The following is an 18,436-nucleotide window of genomic DNA, read 5'->3' as shown; positions in this document are numbered from 1 at the left end:
AAATTCTCAAAGAAAATATGCTTTATCAGTGAATTACAACTTCACATACAAATGGCTCTTTTTCGCATATAATCTAAAGAAAACTCTATAACTTAAAAGTATGAATCTAGAATTCATAATAACACTCAAATGGATAAAAATACATTAACTATTATCTGTCAAATGATAGCCTATCTCCTGAATAACAAAAGAATAACTAAAGCAGCCCCAGTAAATTCGGTTTTGAAGAGTGTGTCCTGACGTGATCAGTCAATAAGCAGCTACAGAAATGAACAGCACAGTATCCAACCGAGCAGGCATCACAGCCAGCGAGTGTCCTCATGAATGAAAGAACAGCAGGATTTACAAAGAAATCCCGTCAGTGGTAAGGTTGAAAGAAATACATCTAGCTCTAAATCCAACAGAAACTGAACTACTCGCCAAGCCAGAAAACAAACTCAAAAAGAAAGAAAAAAAAAAAAAAAGCCGATCAGTTAAAACTAAGAATCACTTTGCACGAGGCCAAGATATCTTTTCCCCTGGTGCTAGACTCAGCATGTGTGCTACACGCACATTGTGAAAGCCAGGCGTAACACTCTACTTGTCCGGGCATATGATTTCTGACTTAGTACACACGGGGCCCACGATAGAAAAAGGACCCCAACATTCAAAAAGTATTCCTCTCCCTTCCTCGGGGTAATCCTGTGGTTACCTGTCAAATTTTCACACTTGTTTTGTGGCAAGCATCAAATTTCCCTTGGATCCTTGACAGAAGCCCCTGCTTACAGGTTAAATGCAACAGCCCCGAATGCCTTTCCTTTAAACCATACTCAGGGACTAAAACTTACAAAGATCCTTAGGGCTCTTAAAAGCTTTAACAAAGCCTTTGGGAGCAATCTGTATCAGGTCATTTCCCAACCCAAAGATCGTGAGTAGAGCCAAAATGGGGAAATGTGAAAATAATTTAGGATATTAAAGGGACAAATAGTTTACCACTAAATAAATTACTCTAGAAGATCTTTGGCACCTCAGGGGCCCAAGCATGCAATTTCTTTCCAAAAATCAAACTTAAATCCACACATCAATTAATGACATACAGCATTTATCAACTTATCTCATTATTTACTTCTGTTGGGTACAGCAAGCATAGAGAAAATTCCACACTGAAAATCCATTAATTATTCAAAAATTATATAAAAGGTTTATTTCAATGATGCTTTGATTAGGCTACCAAGCAAGTTATTCTGAATTTCCTAAACATGAACGCTAACAGCTGATGCAGAGCAGACCAAGTGACAGGAAAATTCCAAGCTTAAAAATTAGCTGATGTGAGCTGCACGTAGAAAATCCAAAAATAACTTAAAAATTAGTGAGCAAGGGGCTTCCTGATACTCCAGACAGGGCAGTTTAATCACTCCACACTTGCATATTCATAAGATTATCAGGGTGAAAAAGGCCAGGATTCGTGGTTGAGAGAGCGGTTATGAATATAAATAAGACCAAGGCAGCACAAATTCAGGTGGACAGAGAGGCAAAAGAGAAGAAAAGCACAAAGACATTTCAAAACCACATTTCTTTGGTTAGGTTGTTTTAAGCAATTTTGGTAATGTTACTACTGATTTTCTTTTCTTCCCTAACTCTGACAAGGAAAAAATAAAGACTATATATTAGAGACCCATGGCTCCATCTTTTAAAAAGAACAGATAAATGCTTAGGAAGTGCTTTTCAGAGAAAGCAGAGCATATTTAAAGAATAAGTATTATTCCCACTTAAGACCAAACACGTTACAATTCCACAGAGATGTTTCTATTTATTTTCAGAAAGTCATGCAACCAACACCAACAAACCTCTTAAGGAAACAAAAGGGAAATCAGTTTCGGTATCTGGCTTATTATTTATGTACTGCTAACGCTCCTTTCTTGTGTTTTACCTCAGGATCCAAGTTTCTGAAAACATACATTCTTGTCTTCTCCATCATCGCAAACAAATCCGGATTGTCTTTGGCCCACTTCATATCCCAGACATCTTTCCGCTCCAGTTTTAGCAACTCGCCAATGACTTGCTGTCCCGTGCTGTCTGTTACCCGAGCATCCAAGTCAAAGAAAGTTAGAATGCCTGAGACGTCTATGATAGCCAGACGACTACAAATAATGGCATTGGAGAAGGGAAACAAAATTGTAAAATGATGATCAGAAATCACAAATATAATTACCCATTACTGTTCTGCAAAAATCAGTTCATCTGAATCTGGGAAGAAGGCAGAAATGGCTCTAAAGAAATAACTGGTTTTAAACAAATTTTTATAAATTTGATAGAAGACTTGGACTACTCTCCATTTTGTTTCCTTGTGAGGAAAAAATATCCAAGGGAATTAAAGCCACTGACATGCAAACAATTTAAAAGTATTACACCAGAATTTCTATATTTTGCCCAATTAAAGAAAAACATCTAAACAAAGTATGATAAATACAACTATTGAAATATAAATATAGTATAGTAAAATCACATGCACTATAAGACAAGTTTAAAACAAACACACATCTTTGTATTTTTATATAAATCCAACAATCCTAGTTGATAACTTCTAAACCCAACAACTGTATGAGGAGAATTTTCACACTTACCTAGAGTTGCAGCTCAAGGATAACTGGCAGGCTCGACAATTAAGGGAATATTTTTGAATTAAACCAACATTGGGAAGACTATATCTCTGAATGGTGCCAGATTCACGACCCTATGGAAATTATTTTTGATTATTAAAGCATATTTACATAATGAAATTAAGTTACAAATACAGATCTCTCTATATGTTCATACATTTGTTTCCAAAACCAAAGTGATGGTGGCATAACTAAATCCCAATTCTTATGTGAAATCACATTACTGATTACATATGTATCTTCTAATTTAATCAAAACCCTTTCAAAGTGGCTGAAGGCGATCTAATTTTTTTTCATGTAGCATTCAAGAAAGAAGTCAGAAACCTAGCTGTTCCATAATACATAAATGCTTATATCACAAGAAAGAAATAACAAGGGTTATTTACATTTGTTGTCTAGGTTAATATGCAGGGTACATGAAAAGCTAAAATATAAAGCACTTATTGAATTAAATTTCATATATATGGAAAGCCATATATAAAATCATATAAGATCACCATATGAAACAGATGTTATTGAAAGAAAGTCTGTATTTTTCATCTATAGCCACCTATCTGATACTAGTTAGTGGCAAAGGGAGATGATCAGAATGCAATGATACAATGAGTATTAATTTAAATGGGTCTAAAAATAAAATATAGGGCCGCCTGGGAGGCTCAATCGGTTTAATGTCTGCCTTCGGTTCAGGTCATGATTCCAGGATCCTGGGATCGAGACCTGCGCTGGGTTCCCTGTTCAGTGGGAAGTCTGCTTCTCCCTCTCCCTCCATCCTCTGGTTCATGCTCTTTCTCTATTGCAAATAAATAAATAAATAAAATCTCAAAAAAAAAAAAAAACAGTATAAATTACTAAGCAATTCTGTGCAAGCCTTAACAGATCAACAGTTGGTGTAATAATCAAGAGAGAACTGTGGTTTTCAAACCCTTCTGTGCCCCTGGCCATGACAATAGGACAAAGCAGAGGGCCCCACTCAGCCAATCTTTCCCGCTCCCCATTTTAATCAGAGTGGCACTGTTTTTGCAGCATGATTCTCAAGAGGGGCCAATCAGAAAGGCTGGAAGGGGGAGGGGGATTTTTTTAATGTATAGAAGGGCAGTATGGGTTTCAGAAGATTTACCATATTGGAGAATGAAATAAAATCTTGTTTTTGAAAAGAGGGGTCCTGTGGTTTCAAAGGTTTGAAAAAGTAATCGTTCTAAGACCTTCTACATTTCAATGGTGAAAAGAAGTTTAAAGTGCAGAAGATATTTTCTCCATTAAACTTCTGGCTGGTATTAAACTATCTGAGTATGTTTCTTTAGGTAGACTCTGTCATTTAGGAATTATGTCCGTTTTTGTGATTAATATGAGTTGCATGTTACTTATTTCTGCAAATGTCAGAAACACAGCTACACAACAATAACAACAAAAGGGGCGCCTGGGTGGCTCAGTGGGTTAAAGCCTCTGCCTTCAGCTCAGGTCATGATCTCAGGGTCCTGGGATCGAGCCCCGCTTCAGGCTCTCTGCTCAGTGGGGAGCCTGTTTCCCTTCCTCTCTCTCTGCCTGCCTCTCTGCCTACTTGTGATCTCTGTCTGTCAAATAAATAAATAAAATCTTAAAAAAAATAACAACAAAAACCTGCCATACAACAAAAAAATCTAAAAAGAAAAGAAGAGGCTCTATAAGACAAACTGCTATAAAAATCCTGATGAAGAAAAACAAATACTACCTTCTTAGGACTTTGTCCCCCACAAAATTATCTAATGGCTAAAGAATGTAACTAAATACACACTATTAAGGCTCTGATTACATAATTCAAATTCAAGGACTCCACTAGCATTACTAAAGTAAAGTAAACATTTAGTTCTAAAATTAATATTTTCAAATGTTAGAGCTCAAGAAAAGACACTGTAACAGTGATTTTATTTGAAAACTTTGACCTAGACTTCTTCACTTTACTGGTTAGCAAACACACTACCTCTTCATTTTACATTTTATGAAAGTAGCTGAGCCAAAACCCTTCTCTAACACAAAACAGAAGGACACAGAGAGGAGGGAGCTTTCGAAGACCTGCTACCACGGTCCAATCCATCCCGCACCTACCAACCCTTGTGTGGCTCCTTCAACCCAGTGTCAAACTCTCCCCAGCGGGCCACTATTCTACTGATTTTAAAGACAGCTATTTTTGCAAATGCTTAACAATTTGTGAGGCAATCTTTAAAACTTTCTTACTTCTTATGTTGGACTTAGTAAGCTAGGTGCCCACAAGATGATATTCAAATCTGAAACATATTACTTGAATCTATTTTTATAATTTAAACAATTATTATTCATAAAATCAGTTTGCTTCAAACTTACCACGATGAGTGTCTTATCAGATGCAGTTATGGCACAAATCGGATCCCGGGTACCCTAAAATAAATCGTTATTCTTTAACAAATATTTATTGAATGACTAATCTGGCATAAGGTAGTAGGCAATTCACCAAGAAAAATTCTCCAATATATTTATTGACTTAACATTTACTTAATGAGCACCTACTATGTGCTAGACACTGAACTAAGCACTGGAGACACTCAGATAAAATCTTTCCCTTCAGGGATTCCTCAAAAGCCTCCTGGGGAAGACAGCGAGCCCGACACCTTATTACAGTACAGTATGACACAAGTGGAGATGTGCTCAGGAATTACGAGAGCGACAGGAAGGAAAATCTCACATACACAGAAAAGCACAGAGAGGCAAAACCCTGAGCTCAGACATAAAAGTACAGATGGTGGAAGGACAGACAGCTCATGCCAGAATGAGGAAGGGGAAGTAGTAGCACAGCACGGCAACAGCCTGGATGGATCTCAAGGGCTTATATGCTTAGTGCGAAAAAGTCAATTTCAAAAGGTTACGTGTTATATGATTCTCTTCATTTGAAAAATTCTCAGAATGACAAAACTAGAGACAGAAACAGAAATGGTTGTCGGGGGGCAGGGACAGGGTGGAGAGCAAGTGCAAAAATGGAGAACTAGAATGAGGCAAGTCCTTTCCCGATGGTGAGATTACATAAAACTACACGCATACATGTACATGTCAAAACTAGTGAAACTGAGTAAGGAATCGGGTGGGAGTCCAGTTAAGAGTATCATTACCAATAGCAATTTCCTGTCTTTGATACTATCCCACAGTTACAGAAGATGTCACCACTAAGGGAAGCGGGGTAAAAAGGTTCTATGTGCTATCTGTGCAACCTCCCGAGAGCCTATTAATATTTCAAAAATGGTTTTAAAAATCGAGGGGAAAAAAGGCTGAGAAAAAAAGTTTTCAGAATAGACTTTTTTAAAGAATTACTAGAGTAACATGCTATTCAGTAAAAAAAAAAAAATTATTTCTCAGATGTCAAAATAAAGTTACAGTATTTCAAAACTTACAGATATCGACATTTGCTGCAATCACCTACCTGAATTGCTTTACTATAATCAAGCACCCCATCCACTGATCCAGAAGGAGTATCATCAACATGATAAATTCTGGGGGCAAATAAAAGGTGATCATTTCAAAGATGGTCTAAGTACAGGTTATGCCATTTCACAATCTCTAGAACAATTAAAGGACTGGATGACACCAATGAATACTATTACATAACATATAAACGTCCTGATTATTTTAAAGAGTTCTTGACACAGCTCGATCCCATAAAGGTAAAAACTACCTGCCAGGTGTTTACTAGTTATGCAAATGATATGTTCCTGAAAGTTATGCCAAAAACATATTTGGACATTGAATCACATATTTCCAATGAATTTCATTAAGCCCCAACAGATTATTTTACCTTACTCTGCAAATGAACATCCCTCAGAAATAACTTCAATACACTAAGTTTCTCTGTCATTTCTCCATAATTTCCCTTCTGCCAATGTGCTTAATAAAGGTAAATCTTAAAAGTATTTGGGAAGCTCTAATTAATGGAATTTTAGTTCTGAAATAATCATTCTTATGTTCCCTGTGTTGTGAGGATGCACTACTTTTGGACTGTCCCCATCTGATACCTTCAATACCTTCAATATAATACTATTCACACCATAGCATCTCCACTTTACTTGTCTCTCCCACTAGCTGAGGAGGCAAAGACTGTATCTCCTCCAGTGCCTAGCACAGTGTGACACACTGTCATGTGTTGTATGTTTGCTGGGAAAATATTAAAACGAATGATGGTGAATAGGAAAGATACATCATAGAGTAGCTATGAGGCCCTGGACAAGCCTCTAAGCCTCAATTTCTCCATGTGGAGAATAAGGGCAACCTTTGCAGGGTTTTTTAAGAGGCATAAATAAAATGATGTTTGTAAAGCACCATATGCACAGAGCCCGATCAAGAAATCATAGATGGATTATAGTCACAACAAAATTAAGCCATTTTCTGGTTTTAAAATATCATGAAATTTCATCACTGTTAAATTGAAATCGTAATTATCCTTTTGTCAGTATAATGAGATCAAATGTTAAATAGAAATGTATTAAATGCAGAAAGAAAATATATTTAAAAAAAGAAAATAAATTTAGAGGTGCCAGGATTCTGTATCGTAATACATTGCTATTAAGTATATCCAGCTACTACTTCTACTTAGTTATCACAAAATAAAAGTCAAAGGTCAGAATAGGAGGTCTCCCAGGAGATCATGTGACCACCTTCCATCTCTTAAAACAAGTAGAGTACTACAAGAAAGGCCAATCTTAGTGTTTCAGAGACAGATCAAGCTAGATCAACCAGATCAACCAGATCTATGTCCCATTTCTACTTATCAGCTGGTGACCTTTGGCAAATAATTTAAGCTCCTGTGTCTTAGTTTCCTCTCTGAAACAGGATTAATAAGAGTACTGACTAGGCTTACTGTAGTATCTAGCACATTAGAAGTATTCAATCAATGATGGCTTTTCTTACCATCATCCACCATATTTTACAGATGAGGAAATTGAGGCCCAGAGAGAACCTGCCCAGTCATTAGAACCTGTAAGTGTATCCCAGATAGAAAGAAAGGGAGATGCTGCCATCTCAAAACCAGAATATCTTTAGCTGGCTCTCAGAGGAACTTACTCTACTTACTCTATGAAGAAGCTAGACTTTTCAGTTCCAACTTTATCCTAAGATCTCCCAGCAGACTGTGGTTCTCTTACTTATTATTGCTACCACTGTCACATGCTCTCCTGGAAAGAGGCCAAAGATTCTTTCTAGTTAGACTTTCAGAACTACTGAGAAAGCAAGATACAGTATTTTTCAACTGTTCTGGGGGTTTTATGTTTTGTTTAGAGAGGGAGAACGGGGGAGAGGCAGGAGGGTGGGAGACAGAGAGAGAATTTAACTGGCTCCATGCCCAACACAGAGCCAGATGCAGGACCTCAATCTCCCAACCCTGAGATCATGACCTAAGCCGTAATCAAGAGTCAGACACATAACCATCTGAGCCACCCAGGTGCCCCTCAAAATTTTTTTTTTTATTTTGTTTTGTTTGGGGTTTTTTAGTTTGTTTGTTTTGCTTCCACATGAATTCACATATCTAAAATATTTACTGGGGACATTTCTCCTATCTTAGTATAAGAGTGAGTCTTAAAGGGAAGGGAAGATGGCATTAAGATCTCAAGCATGTGTGAGGGAAGATGATCTGACACGACCCCTGCTGCCCACTCCCACCAACACAGGCCTACGCCCTGATTAAGAATTATTAGCTTAGAACAGTCAACAAAATGCTTTATTTAAAGGCTTAGGGTAACAACAAAAGGGCAAAAAGAGTATCACCCACAGAGACAATATAACCGACAAAACACAGTAAATGCATCTGTACCTTGAAACTTACTAAAGGGAATTCCCCCCATCCTAGCTCCTAACTTCTCCATGTGGTAGAGCCCCCTCTATCACTTAGCCCCAGCCCCCCTTGAATCCAGGGCAAGAGAAAGAAGCCAAGTGACCACTTTGCCCCACCTGAAGACTTCCTCCCTAAGAACCTGCCTCTCCTATGGAGATTGATACTAGAATCACCCCCACCCTTCTGGAAAGACCCATACAGCTAACTCATAAGAATGAAGCTTTGGTTAGATATTCAACTGAATAATCATATTTATGGTTTATCCTAATATGGTAAGAGTAAATGAGTGAAAATAGCTATTTCCTTATAAAAACACAGATTTCCACTCTTTATCTCCAAGGGCTGTCTTTTATTACACCATGCTACCTCTCATTTATTTTGATAAATTTAAACAAATAATTTGAAAGGTTTTGAAATGGAAAAATATTATTTTTAGTAACCAAAACAATTTACAATTCTCAAGCATGACAATTTATAATTAACTATGTCTGATTTAAATGTGATATGGTTGAGCTACTAAAAACCATGCATCAAAATATGTACCTTTCTCTCCCTTCTTTTCGAGACCGCGTGATCTGATTAATTTCCAATGCTGTGAGCTTCTTTGCCACACGATACTGCCAGGTATAAAATGCTTCTTTCGAAGCTGCTATCACATGGGTTTTGGTCATTGCAACAAATAATGGTACTATTAAAAAGAGCATTAAGACAATTAAGTTAGTTACACAGAAACACAGAATGTTTGTGCTGCAAAGGAATTGAGTGAGCACTGCGTTCAACCCCTCATTTCAGACAATATACCTCACACACAGTCTCTGAAATCAAAAAAGAATCAAAAGCTTGTAGAACTATACAAAAACATTACATCAAAATGGATCAAAGATCTAAATGTAAGAGCTAAAACTACAGAAGTCCGAGGGGAAAAATAAATTAGGAATAATATTTGTGACGGTAGATTAGACAAGAGTTCCTTAGATATGACACTAAAAGCACAAGCAATGAAACAAAAAGGAGATAAACTGGACTTCATCAAATTAAAAACATTTGTGCTTCAAAAGATTTTTTTTCAAGATTTTATTTATTTGAGACAGAGAAAGATAGTGAGAGAAAGCATGAGCAGTGGGCAAGGGAGAAGCAGGGTCCCTGCTGAGAAGGAAACCCAACAGGGGGCTCAATTCCAGGGCCCTGAGATCATGACCTGAGCAGAAGGCAGACGCTTAACCGACTGAGCCACCCAAGCACCCCAACATTTGTGCTTCAAAGGACACCATCAAAGAAGTGAAAAGATAACCCATAGAAGAAAATATTTATAAATCGTATATGTGATAAGGAATTGTTTCTAGACTATGTAAAGAGCTCTTACAATTCAATAATAAAAAGATAAATAGCCCAATTAAAAAAATGGGCAAAAAAAAAAAAAAAGGAGCAAGATGGCAGAGGAGTAGAAGACCTAATTTTGTCTGATCCCAGGAATTCAGCTAGATAGTTATCAAACTATTCTGAACACCTACAAACTCAACAGGAGATCAAAGAAAAGAATAGCAGCAATTCTATGAACAGAAAAGCGACACTTTCTGGAAAGCAGGAAGTGCAGAGAAGTGAATCCGAGGCAATATTCCAGAAGATAGACCGCCAGGGGAAGAAGCCTCCATCAGCTGGCTCCAGGCAAGTAAGAGAGCAGTGGAGCATGAAATCAGAACTTTTAGAAGGCTGCTCGGTGGAGGGACATCACTCCAGTGGCTAAGCGGGGGGTGGAGCCCTCGCTGGGACAGTGTGATCTCAGGACCCTCAGAGGTCACAGAAAGACTGGGGGTGTCTGAGTGTGGCAGAGCTCCCCGGTATTGGAGCAGGAAAGGTGGCTGCAAAGACGGAGCCAAGGGGTGGGCTCTCAGCTAGGGGTTGCCATAAACCATGATCCAAGGCATAGGCCACTGCTCTTTGAGCAGGGACCCCACAAGTGGCAGATCTGGGGAGACTCCTCCCTTCCTCCACCAGGAAGAACAGTGCGGGAGCGCGCTGCAGGAATCTGCTGGGTTTGGACACTCCAAACAGGGCCGTGCGCCAGAATAGAAATGCTCGGTCACAGCCCAAGTGAGCACAAGTGTGGCCGGAGACCAGGGAGATGGGAGGGATTGACTGCTTTTCTCTGAAGGCACACTGAGGAGTGGGCCCTGAGCTCTCAGCTCCTATGGGCCGGATATTGGGAGGCCACCACCCTCATTACCCTCCTCCAAAGCAGATTACTTAGCATGGCCCCCTGACAAGAGTGGTGCAATTCGCCTCGGGCAGAAACTTGAGAATCACAGCAACGGGCCCCTCCCCCAGAAGATCAGCAAGAACATCCAGTCAAGACCAAGGATACTGACCAATGAGAACATCAAAACTCCAGCGCTAGGAAAATACAGCACAGAGAATTCATGGCTTTTTTCCCCCTGATTCTTCAGTCTTCCAAAGTTAAATTTTTAAAATTTTCTTTATTTTTTTCTTTTTTAATTTTTTTTTAATTTATCCTCTTTCCTATTTTAACCAACATCTTAACGCCTTTTTAAAAATCTTTTTTAATTTTCATTTTTATACTCATATTCTATCCCTTCATTGTACTTAATCTCATTTTTTGTATATGTATGTTTTTCTTTCCTTAAAATTTTGGGATACAGTTTCTTCTAACAGACCAAAATATACCCTAAATCTAGTGTCTGGCTTTGTGCTAGTATCCTGCCTGATCATATTCTCTCTCTGTCTTTTTTTTTTTTAAATGTCTTTTCCTTTCTTTTTTCAACCAACTTCTTATCAATTTCTTTTTTAGAATCTTTTTTAATTTTCATCTTCACAGTCACATTCCATCCATTCACTGTGTTTATCCTTATTTTTGTGTGTGTATATATATACATATGTTTTTCTTTCTTTAAAATTTTAGGAGGCACTTTCTTCTAACAGACCAAAATACACCCAAAATCAAGTGTGTGGCTCTGTTCTATTCACCAGCTTGATCATACATTTTTTTTACTTTCTTTTCCCCCTGGTTTTGGGTCTCTTCTGATTTGTTTAGTGTATATTTTTCTGGGGTTATTGTTACCCTTTTAGCATTTTGTTCTCTCATTCACCTATTCTTCTCTGGACAAAATGACAAAGTGGAAAAACTCATCTCAAAAAAAAAAAAAAAAAAGAAAGAAAAAGAGGCAGTACCAACTGCTAGGGACCTAATCAATAGGGACATAAATAAGATGTCAGAACTAGAGTTCAGAATGATGATTATAAAAATGCTAGCTGGGCTTGAAAAATGCATAGAAAATACTAGAGAATCCCTTTCTGGAGAAATAAAAGAACTAAAATTAACCAAGTTGAAATCAAAAAAGCTATTAATGAGGCGCAACAAAAAATGGAGGCTCTTACTGCTAGGACAAATGAGGCAGAAGAGAGAATTACTGATATAGAAGACCAAATGATGGAGAATAAAGAACCTGAGAAAAACAGACATAAACAACTACTGGATCACAAGGGGAGAATTCAAGAGATAAGTGATACTGTAAGATGAAAGAGTATTAGAATAACTGGGATCCTTTTATGGACATTGGGGAAGGTATGTGCCATCGTGAGTGTTGTGAAGTGTAAACCTGGCGATTCACAGACCTGTACCCCTGGGGCTAATAATACATTATATGTTAAAAAAAAAAAAAAAAAGAATAATTGGGATCCCAGAAAAAGAGGTGGGGGGGGGGGCGCAGAAGGTATACTGGACCAAATTATAGAAGAGAACGTCCCTAATTTGGGGAAGGAAAAAGGCATCAAAATCCAGGAGGCACAGAGAACCCCCCTCAAAAACAATAAAATAGGTCAACAACCCATCATCTAATTGTAAACCTAACAAGTCTCAGAGACAAAGAGAAAATCCTGAAAGCAACTGGGGACAAGAGGTCTGTAACCCACAACAGTAGAAATATTAGACTGGGAGCAGACCTGTCCACAGAGAACTGGAAGACCAGAAAGGACTGGCATGATATATTCAGAGCACTAAACGAGAAAAATATGCAGCCAAGAATACTATACTCAGCTAGGCTGTCATTGAAAATAGAAGGAGAGATAAAAAGCTTCCAGGACAGGGACGCCTGGGTGGCTCAGTTTGTTAAGCGGCTGCCTTCGCCTCAGGTCATGATCCCAGCGTCCTGGGATCAAGTCCCACATTGGGCTCCTTGCTCGGCACGGAGCCTGCTGCTCTGTCTGCCTGTGCTTGCTCGCTATCTCTCTCTCTCTCTCTCTGACAAATAAATAAATAAAATCTTTAAAAAAAAAAAAAAAAAGCTTCCAGGACAAACAAAAACTGAAAGAATTCGCAAACACCAAATCAGCCCTATAGGAAATATTGAAAGGGGTCCTCTAAGCAAAGAGAGAGCCTAAAAGCAACATAGACCAAAAAAGAACAGAGACAATACACAGTAACAGTCACCTTACAGGCAATATAATGACACTAAATTCTTATCTTTCAGTAGTTAGCCTGAGTATAAATGGGCTAAACGCCCAATCAAAAGACAAAGGGTATCAGAATGGATAAAAAAACAAGACCCATCAATATGCTGTCTGCAAGAGACTCATTTTAGACCAAAAGACACCTCCAGATTTAAAGTGAGGGGGCAGAAAACAATTTACCATGCTAATGGACATCAAAAGAAAGATGAGGTGGCAATCCTTGTATCAGATAAATTAGATTGTAAGCCAAAGACTGTAATAAGAGATGAGGAAGGATAATATATCATACTTAAAGAGTCTGTACAACAAGAAGATCTAACAGTTTTAAATATCTATGCCCCTAACATGGGAGCAGCCAATTATATAAGCCAATTAATAACAAAATCAAAGAAACACATTGACAATAATACAATAGTAGTAGGGGACTTTAACACCCCACCTCACTGAAGTGGACAGACCACCTAAGCAAAAGATCAACAAGGAAATAAAGGATTCAAATGACAAACTGGACTAGATGGACATCATAGATACATTCAGAACATTCCACCCCAAAGCAACAGAATACACATTCTTCTCTAGTGCACATGGAACAATCTCCAGAATAGATCACATCCTGGGTCACAAATCAGGTTTCAATCAGTACCAAAAGACTGGGATCATTCCCTGCATATCTTCAGACCACAAAGTTTTGAAACTAGAACTCAACCACAAGAGGAAAGTTGGAAAGAACTCAAGTACATGGAGGCTAAAGAGCATCTTACCAAGAATGAATGGGTCAATCAGGAAATTAAAGAAGAATTCTAAAAATTCATGGGAACAAATGAAAATGAAAACACAACTGTTCAAAATCTTTGGGATGCATCAAAGGCGGTCCTAAGAGAAAAGTATATAGGAATACAAGCCTTTCTCAAGAAACAAGAAAGGTCTCAAATATGCAACCTAACCCTACCTAAAAGAGCTGGAGAAAAAACAGCAAATGAAGCCTAAACCCAGCAGAAAAAGAGAAATAATAAAGATAAAAGCAGAAATCAATGAAATAGAAACCAAAAGAACAAAAGAACAGATCAACGAAACCAGGAGCTGGTTCTTTGAAAGAATTAATAAGGGTGCCTGGGTGGCTCAGTGGGTTAAAGCCTCTGCTTTTGGCTCAGGTCATGGTCCCAGGGTCCTGGGATCGAGCCCCATATCAGGCTCTCTGCTCAGCAGGGAGCCTGCTTCCTCCTCCTCCTCTCTCTCTCTCTCTGTGCCTGCCTCTCTGCCTACTTGTGATCTCTGTCAAATAAATAAACAAAATCTTAAGAAAAAAAAAAAAAGATTGATAAACCTCTGGCCAAACTTACCAAAAAAAGGAAAGAGAAAGGACCTAAATTAATAAAATCATGACTGAAAGAGGAGAGATCACAACCAACAGCCAAGAAATACAAACAATTATAAGAACATATTATGAGCAACTATACACCAGGAAATTAGACAATCTGGAAGAAATGGATGCATTCCTAGAGACTATAAACTACCAAAACTGAGCCAGGAAGAAATAGAAAACCTGACAGACCCATACCAGTAAGGAAATTGAAGCAGTAAACAAAAATCTCCCAACAAACAAGAGCCCAGGCCCAGATGGCTTCCCAGGGAAATTCTACCAAACATTGAAAGAAGAATTAATACCTATTCTCCTGAAACCGTTACAAAAAATAGAAATGGAAGGAAAACTTCCAAACTCATTTTATGAGGCCAGCATTACCTTGATCCCGAAAACAGAAAAAGACCCCACCATAAAGGAGAATTACAGACCAATACCCCTGATGAACGTGGATGCAAAAACTCTCACCAAAATACTAGCCAATAGGATCCAAGAGTACACTGAAAGGATTATTCACTACGACCAAGTGGGATGTATTCCTGGGTTGCAAGGTTGGTTCAACATCCACAAATCAGTGTGATATAATACATTAATAAAAGAAAGAACAAGAACCATATGATACTCTCAATAGATGCTGGAAAAGCAATTGACAAAGTACAGTATCCTTTCTTGATCAAAACTCTTCACAGTGTAGGGATAAAGGGTACATATCTCAGTATCATAAAGGCCATCTATGAAAAACCCACAGTGAATATCATTTTCAATAGGGAAAAACTGAGAGCTCTTCCGCTAAGGTCAGGAACATGGCAGGGATGTCCACTATCACCACTGCTATTCAACATAGTACTAGAAGTAGTAGCCTCAGCAATCAGACAACAACAACAAAAAAATAAAAGGCATCCAAATCGGCAAGGCAAAGAAGTCAAGAAGGCAAAGAACTCACTCTTTGCAGAGAATATCATACTCTCTGTGGAAAACCCAAAAGACTGCACTCCAAAACTGCTAGAACTCATAGAGGAATTCAGTAAAGTGTCAGCATATAAAATCAATGCACAGAAATCAGTTACACTTCTATACACCAACAACAAGACAGAAGAAAAAGAAATTAAGGAGTCAATCCCATTTACAATTGCACCCAAAACCATAAGATACCTAGGAATAAATCTAACCAAAGAGGCAAAGAATCTGTACTCAGAAAACTATAAAGTATTCATGAAGGAAATTGAGGAAAACACAAAGAAACGGAGAAACATTCCATGCTCATGGATTGGAACAACAAATATTGTGAAAATATCTATGCCACCTGGAACAATCTACACATTTAATGAAATCCCTATCTAAATACCATCAACTTTTTTCAAAGAAATGGGACAAATAATCCTAAAATTTATATGGAACAAGAAAAGACCCTGAATAGCCAAAGGAATGTTGAAAAAGAAAACCAAAGCTGGCGGGGTCACAATTCCAGACTTCAAGCTCTACAAAGCTGTAATCATCAAAACAGTATGGTACTGGCACAAAAACAAGACACATAGATCAATGGAGCAGAATAGGGAGCCCATAAATGGACTCTCAACTCTATGGTCAACTAAGTTTCTTCAACAAAGCAGGAAAGAAAAGTCCAACGGAAAAAAGGCAGTCTCTTCAACAAATGGTGTTGGGAAAACTGGACAGCCACATGCAGAAGAATGAAACTGGACCATTTCCTTACACCACATACAAAAATAGACTCAAAATGGGTGAAAGACCTCAATGTGAGACAGGAATCCATCAAAATATTTGAGGAGAACACAGGCAGCAAACTTTTCGACCTCAGCCACAGCACCTTCTTCCCAGAAACATCACCAAAGGCAAGGGAAGCAAAGACAAAATGAAGGACAAAATGGCAAGGGAAGCAAGGACAAAAATGAACTATTGGGACTTCATCAAGATAAAAAGCTTTTGCACAGCAAAGCAGTCAACAAAACCAAAAGACAACTGACAGAATGGGAAAAGATATTTGCAAATGACATTTCAGATAAAGGGCTAATATCCAAAATCTATAAAGAACTTATCAGACTCAACATCCAAAGAACAAAGAATTCAATCAAGAAATGGGCCAAAGGGGCGCCTAGGTGGGTGGGTTAAAATCTCTGCCTTCGGCTCAGGTCTTGATCCCAGGATCCTGGGATCGAGCCCCGCATCGAGCTCTCTGCTCCGTGGGGAGCCTGCTTCCTCCTCTCTCTCTGCCTGCCTCTCTGCCTACTTGTGATCTGTCTGTCAAATAAATAAATAAAATCTTAAAAAAAAAAAACCAACACAATTATCTTTAAAAAAAAAAAAAAAGAAATGGACCGAAGACATGAACAGACATTTCTCTAAGAAGACATCCAAATGAAGACTGTCTCTAAGAAGACTTCCAAATGAAGAAGTGTTCAACATCACTGGGCATCAGGGAAATACAAATCAAAACCATAATGAGATACTACTTCACACCAGTCAGAATGGCTAAAATTGACAAGTCAGGAAACGACAGATGCTGGCGAGGATGCAGAGAAAGGGGAGCCCTCCTCCACTGTTGGTGGGAACGCGAGCTGGTGCAGCCACTCTGGAAAACAGCATGGAGGTTCCTCAAAAAGTTGAAAATAGAGCTACCCAACAACCCAGCAATCACACTACTGGGTATTTACCCTAAGGATACAAATGCAGTGATCCAAAGGGGCACGTGCACCCCAATGTTTATAGCAGCAATGTCCACAATAGCCAAACTATAGAAAGAGCCTAGATGTCCATCCACAAATGAATGGATAAAGAAAATGTAGTATATATACAATGGAATATTATGCAGCCATCAAAAATTTTGCCATTTGCAATGACATGGATGGGACTAGAGGGTATTATGCTAAGGGAAATAAGTCAATCAGAGAAAGACAATTATCATACGATCTCACTGATATGAAGAATTTAAGAAACAAGACAGAGGATGATAGGGGAAGGGAGGAAAAAATGAAACAAGACGAAACCAGAGAGGGAGACAAACCATAAGAGACTCTTAATATCAGGAAATAAACTGAGGGATGCCAGAGGGGAGGTAGGTGGGAGGGATGGGGTGGCTGGGTGATGGACACTGGGGAAGGTATGTGCTATGGTGAGTGCTGTGAATTGTGTAAGACTGATAAATCACAGACCTGTACCCCTGAAACAAATAATACATTATATGTTAATAAAAAAATAAAAAATAAAAATAGTAACAATTTTTAAAAATGGGCAAAAAATCTGAACAGACACTTCTCCAATGAAGATATACAAACAGCCAGCAAGCAAAGGAAAAGATGTTCAACAGCATTAGCCATCAAGCAAATGCAAATCAAAACCACAATGAGATACTACTCCTCTCCTGTTTTAATGGCTAGAATCAAAAGGCTAGACATTAATGAGTACTGCCAAGGATGTACAGAAATGGTAGGAAAATAAAGTGGTGCATCCACTTCGAAAAATAGTTTGGCAGTTTCTCCAAATGTTAAATACAGAGTTACCATATGCCCCAACAACTCCACTCCTAGGTATATAACCAAGAGAAATGAAAACACATGTCCACACAAAAAGTTCACACACAAATGTTCAGACAGCATTGTTTGAAGAGCCAAAAAGTAGAAATAGCCCAAATGTCCATTAACTGATGAATATATAAATCAAATCCCATTCCCTCCTCCTGTCCCCACTATTACTACTGCTTGGTTTGGGCCTGTATCCTTCCCTCTGATCTCACGTCTTATATTTCCTCATTAATTTAGAAAAGAAAATTCTCCAAAGTCCCTTCCTAATTTTGGAAAATATTCTCCTAAACATATAACTTTTTTTCATCTGTTCTGTTCTTCTTTTACGATTGTATTTATTTATTTGACAGAGAGAGAGGAAAAGAGAGAGCACAAGCAGGGAGCATGGAAGGCAGAGGGAGTGGGAGAAGCAGGCTCACCACTGAGCAAAGAGCCCTAAACAGGGCTTGATCCCAGGACCCTGGGATCATGACCTGAGCTGAAGACAGACACTTAACCAACCGAGCCACCCAGGTGCCCCTTTCTGTTCTGTTTCTTAAAAAACATTTAATTAAGCTCCTACTGTGTACCCCCCTTTTTTTTTTCAAAAAATTTCATTTATTTGACAGAGAGA

The 18,436-nt window shown here is 38.4% G+C and overlaps 1 protein-coding gene across 2 annotated transcripts in view; it reads right to left on the bottom strand.

Moving 5' to 3' along the window:
• Positions 1 to 18,436, bottom strand: part of WDR35 (WD repeat domain 35) — a gene marked incomplete at its 5' end in the record, with an annotated part of 64,716 nt that overhangs the window by 16,879 nt on the left and 29,401 nt on the right. For both annotated transcript variants that reach the window (XM_080812692.1, XM_080812693.1), the window contains 5 exons: positions 1,910 to 2,120; positions 2,604 to 2,713; positions 4,977 to 5,030; positions 6,064 to 6,133; positions 9,007 to 9,151. In XM_080812692.1, the coding sequence (XP_080668818.1) occupies positions 1,910 to 2,120; positions 2,604 to 2,713; positions 4,977 to 5,030; positions 6,064 to 6,133; positions 9,007 to 9,151 (590 nt within the window). The remainder of the gene's footprint in view (positions 1 to 1,909; positions 2,121 to 2,603; positions 2,714 to 4,976; positions 5,031 to 6,063; positions 6,134 to 9,006; positions 9,152 to 18,436) is intronic.

This window comes from Martes martes (assembly GCF_963455335.1).
Source record: "Martes martes genome assembly, chromosome: 9".
NCBI classification, from domain to species: Eukaryota; Metazoa; Chordata; class Mammalia; order Carnivora; family Mustelidae; genus Martes; species Martes martes.
This window is presented reverse-complemented; position numbering and strand designations above follow the sequence as displayed.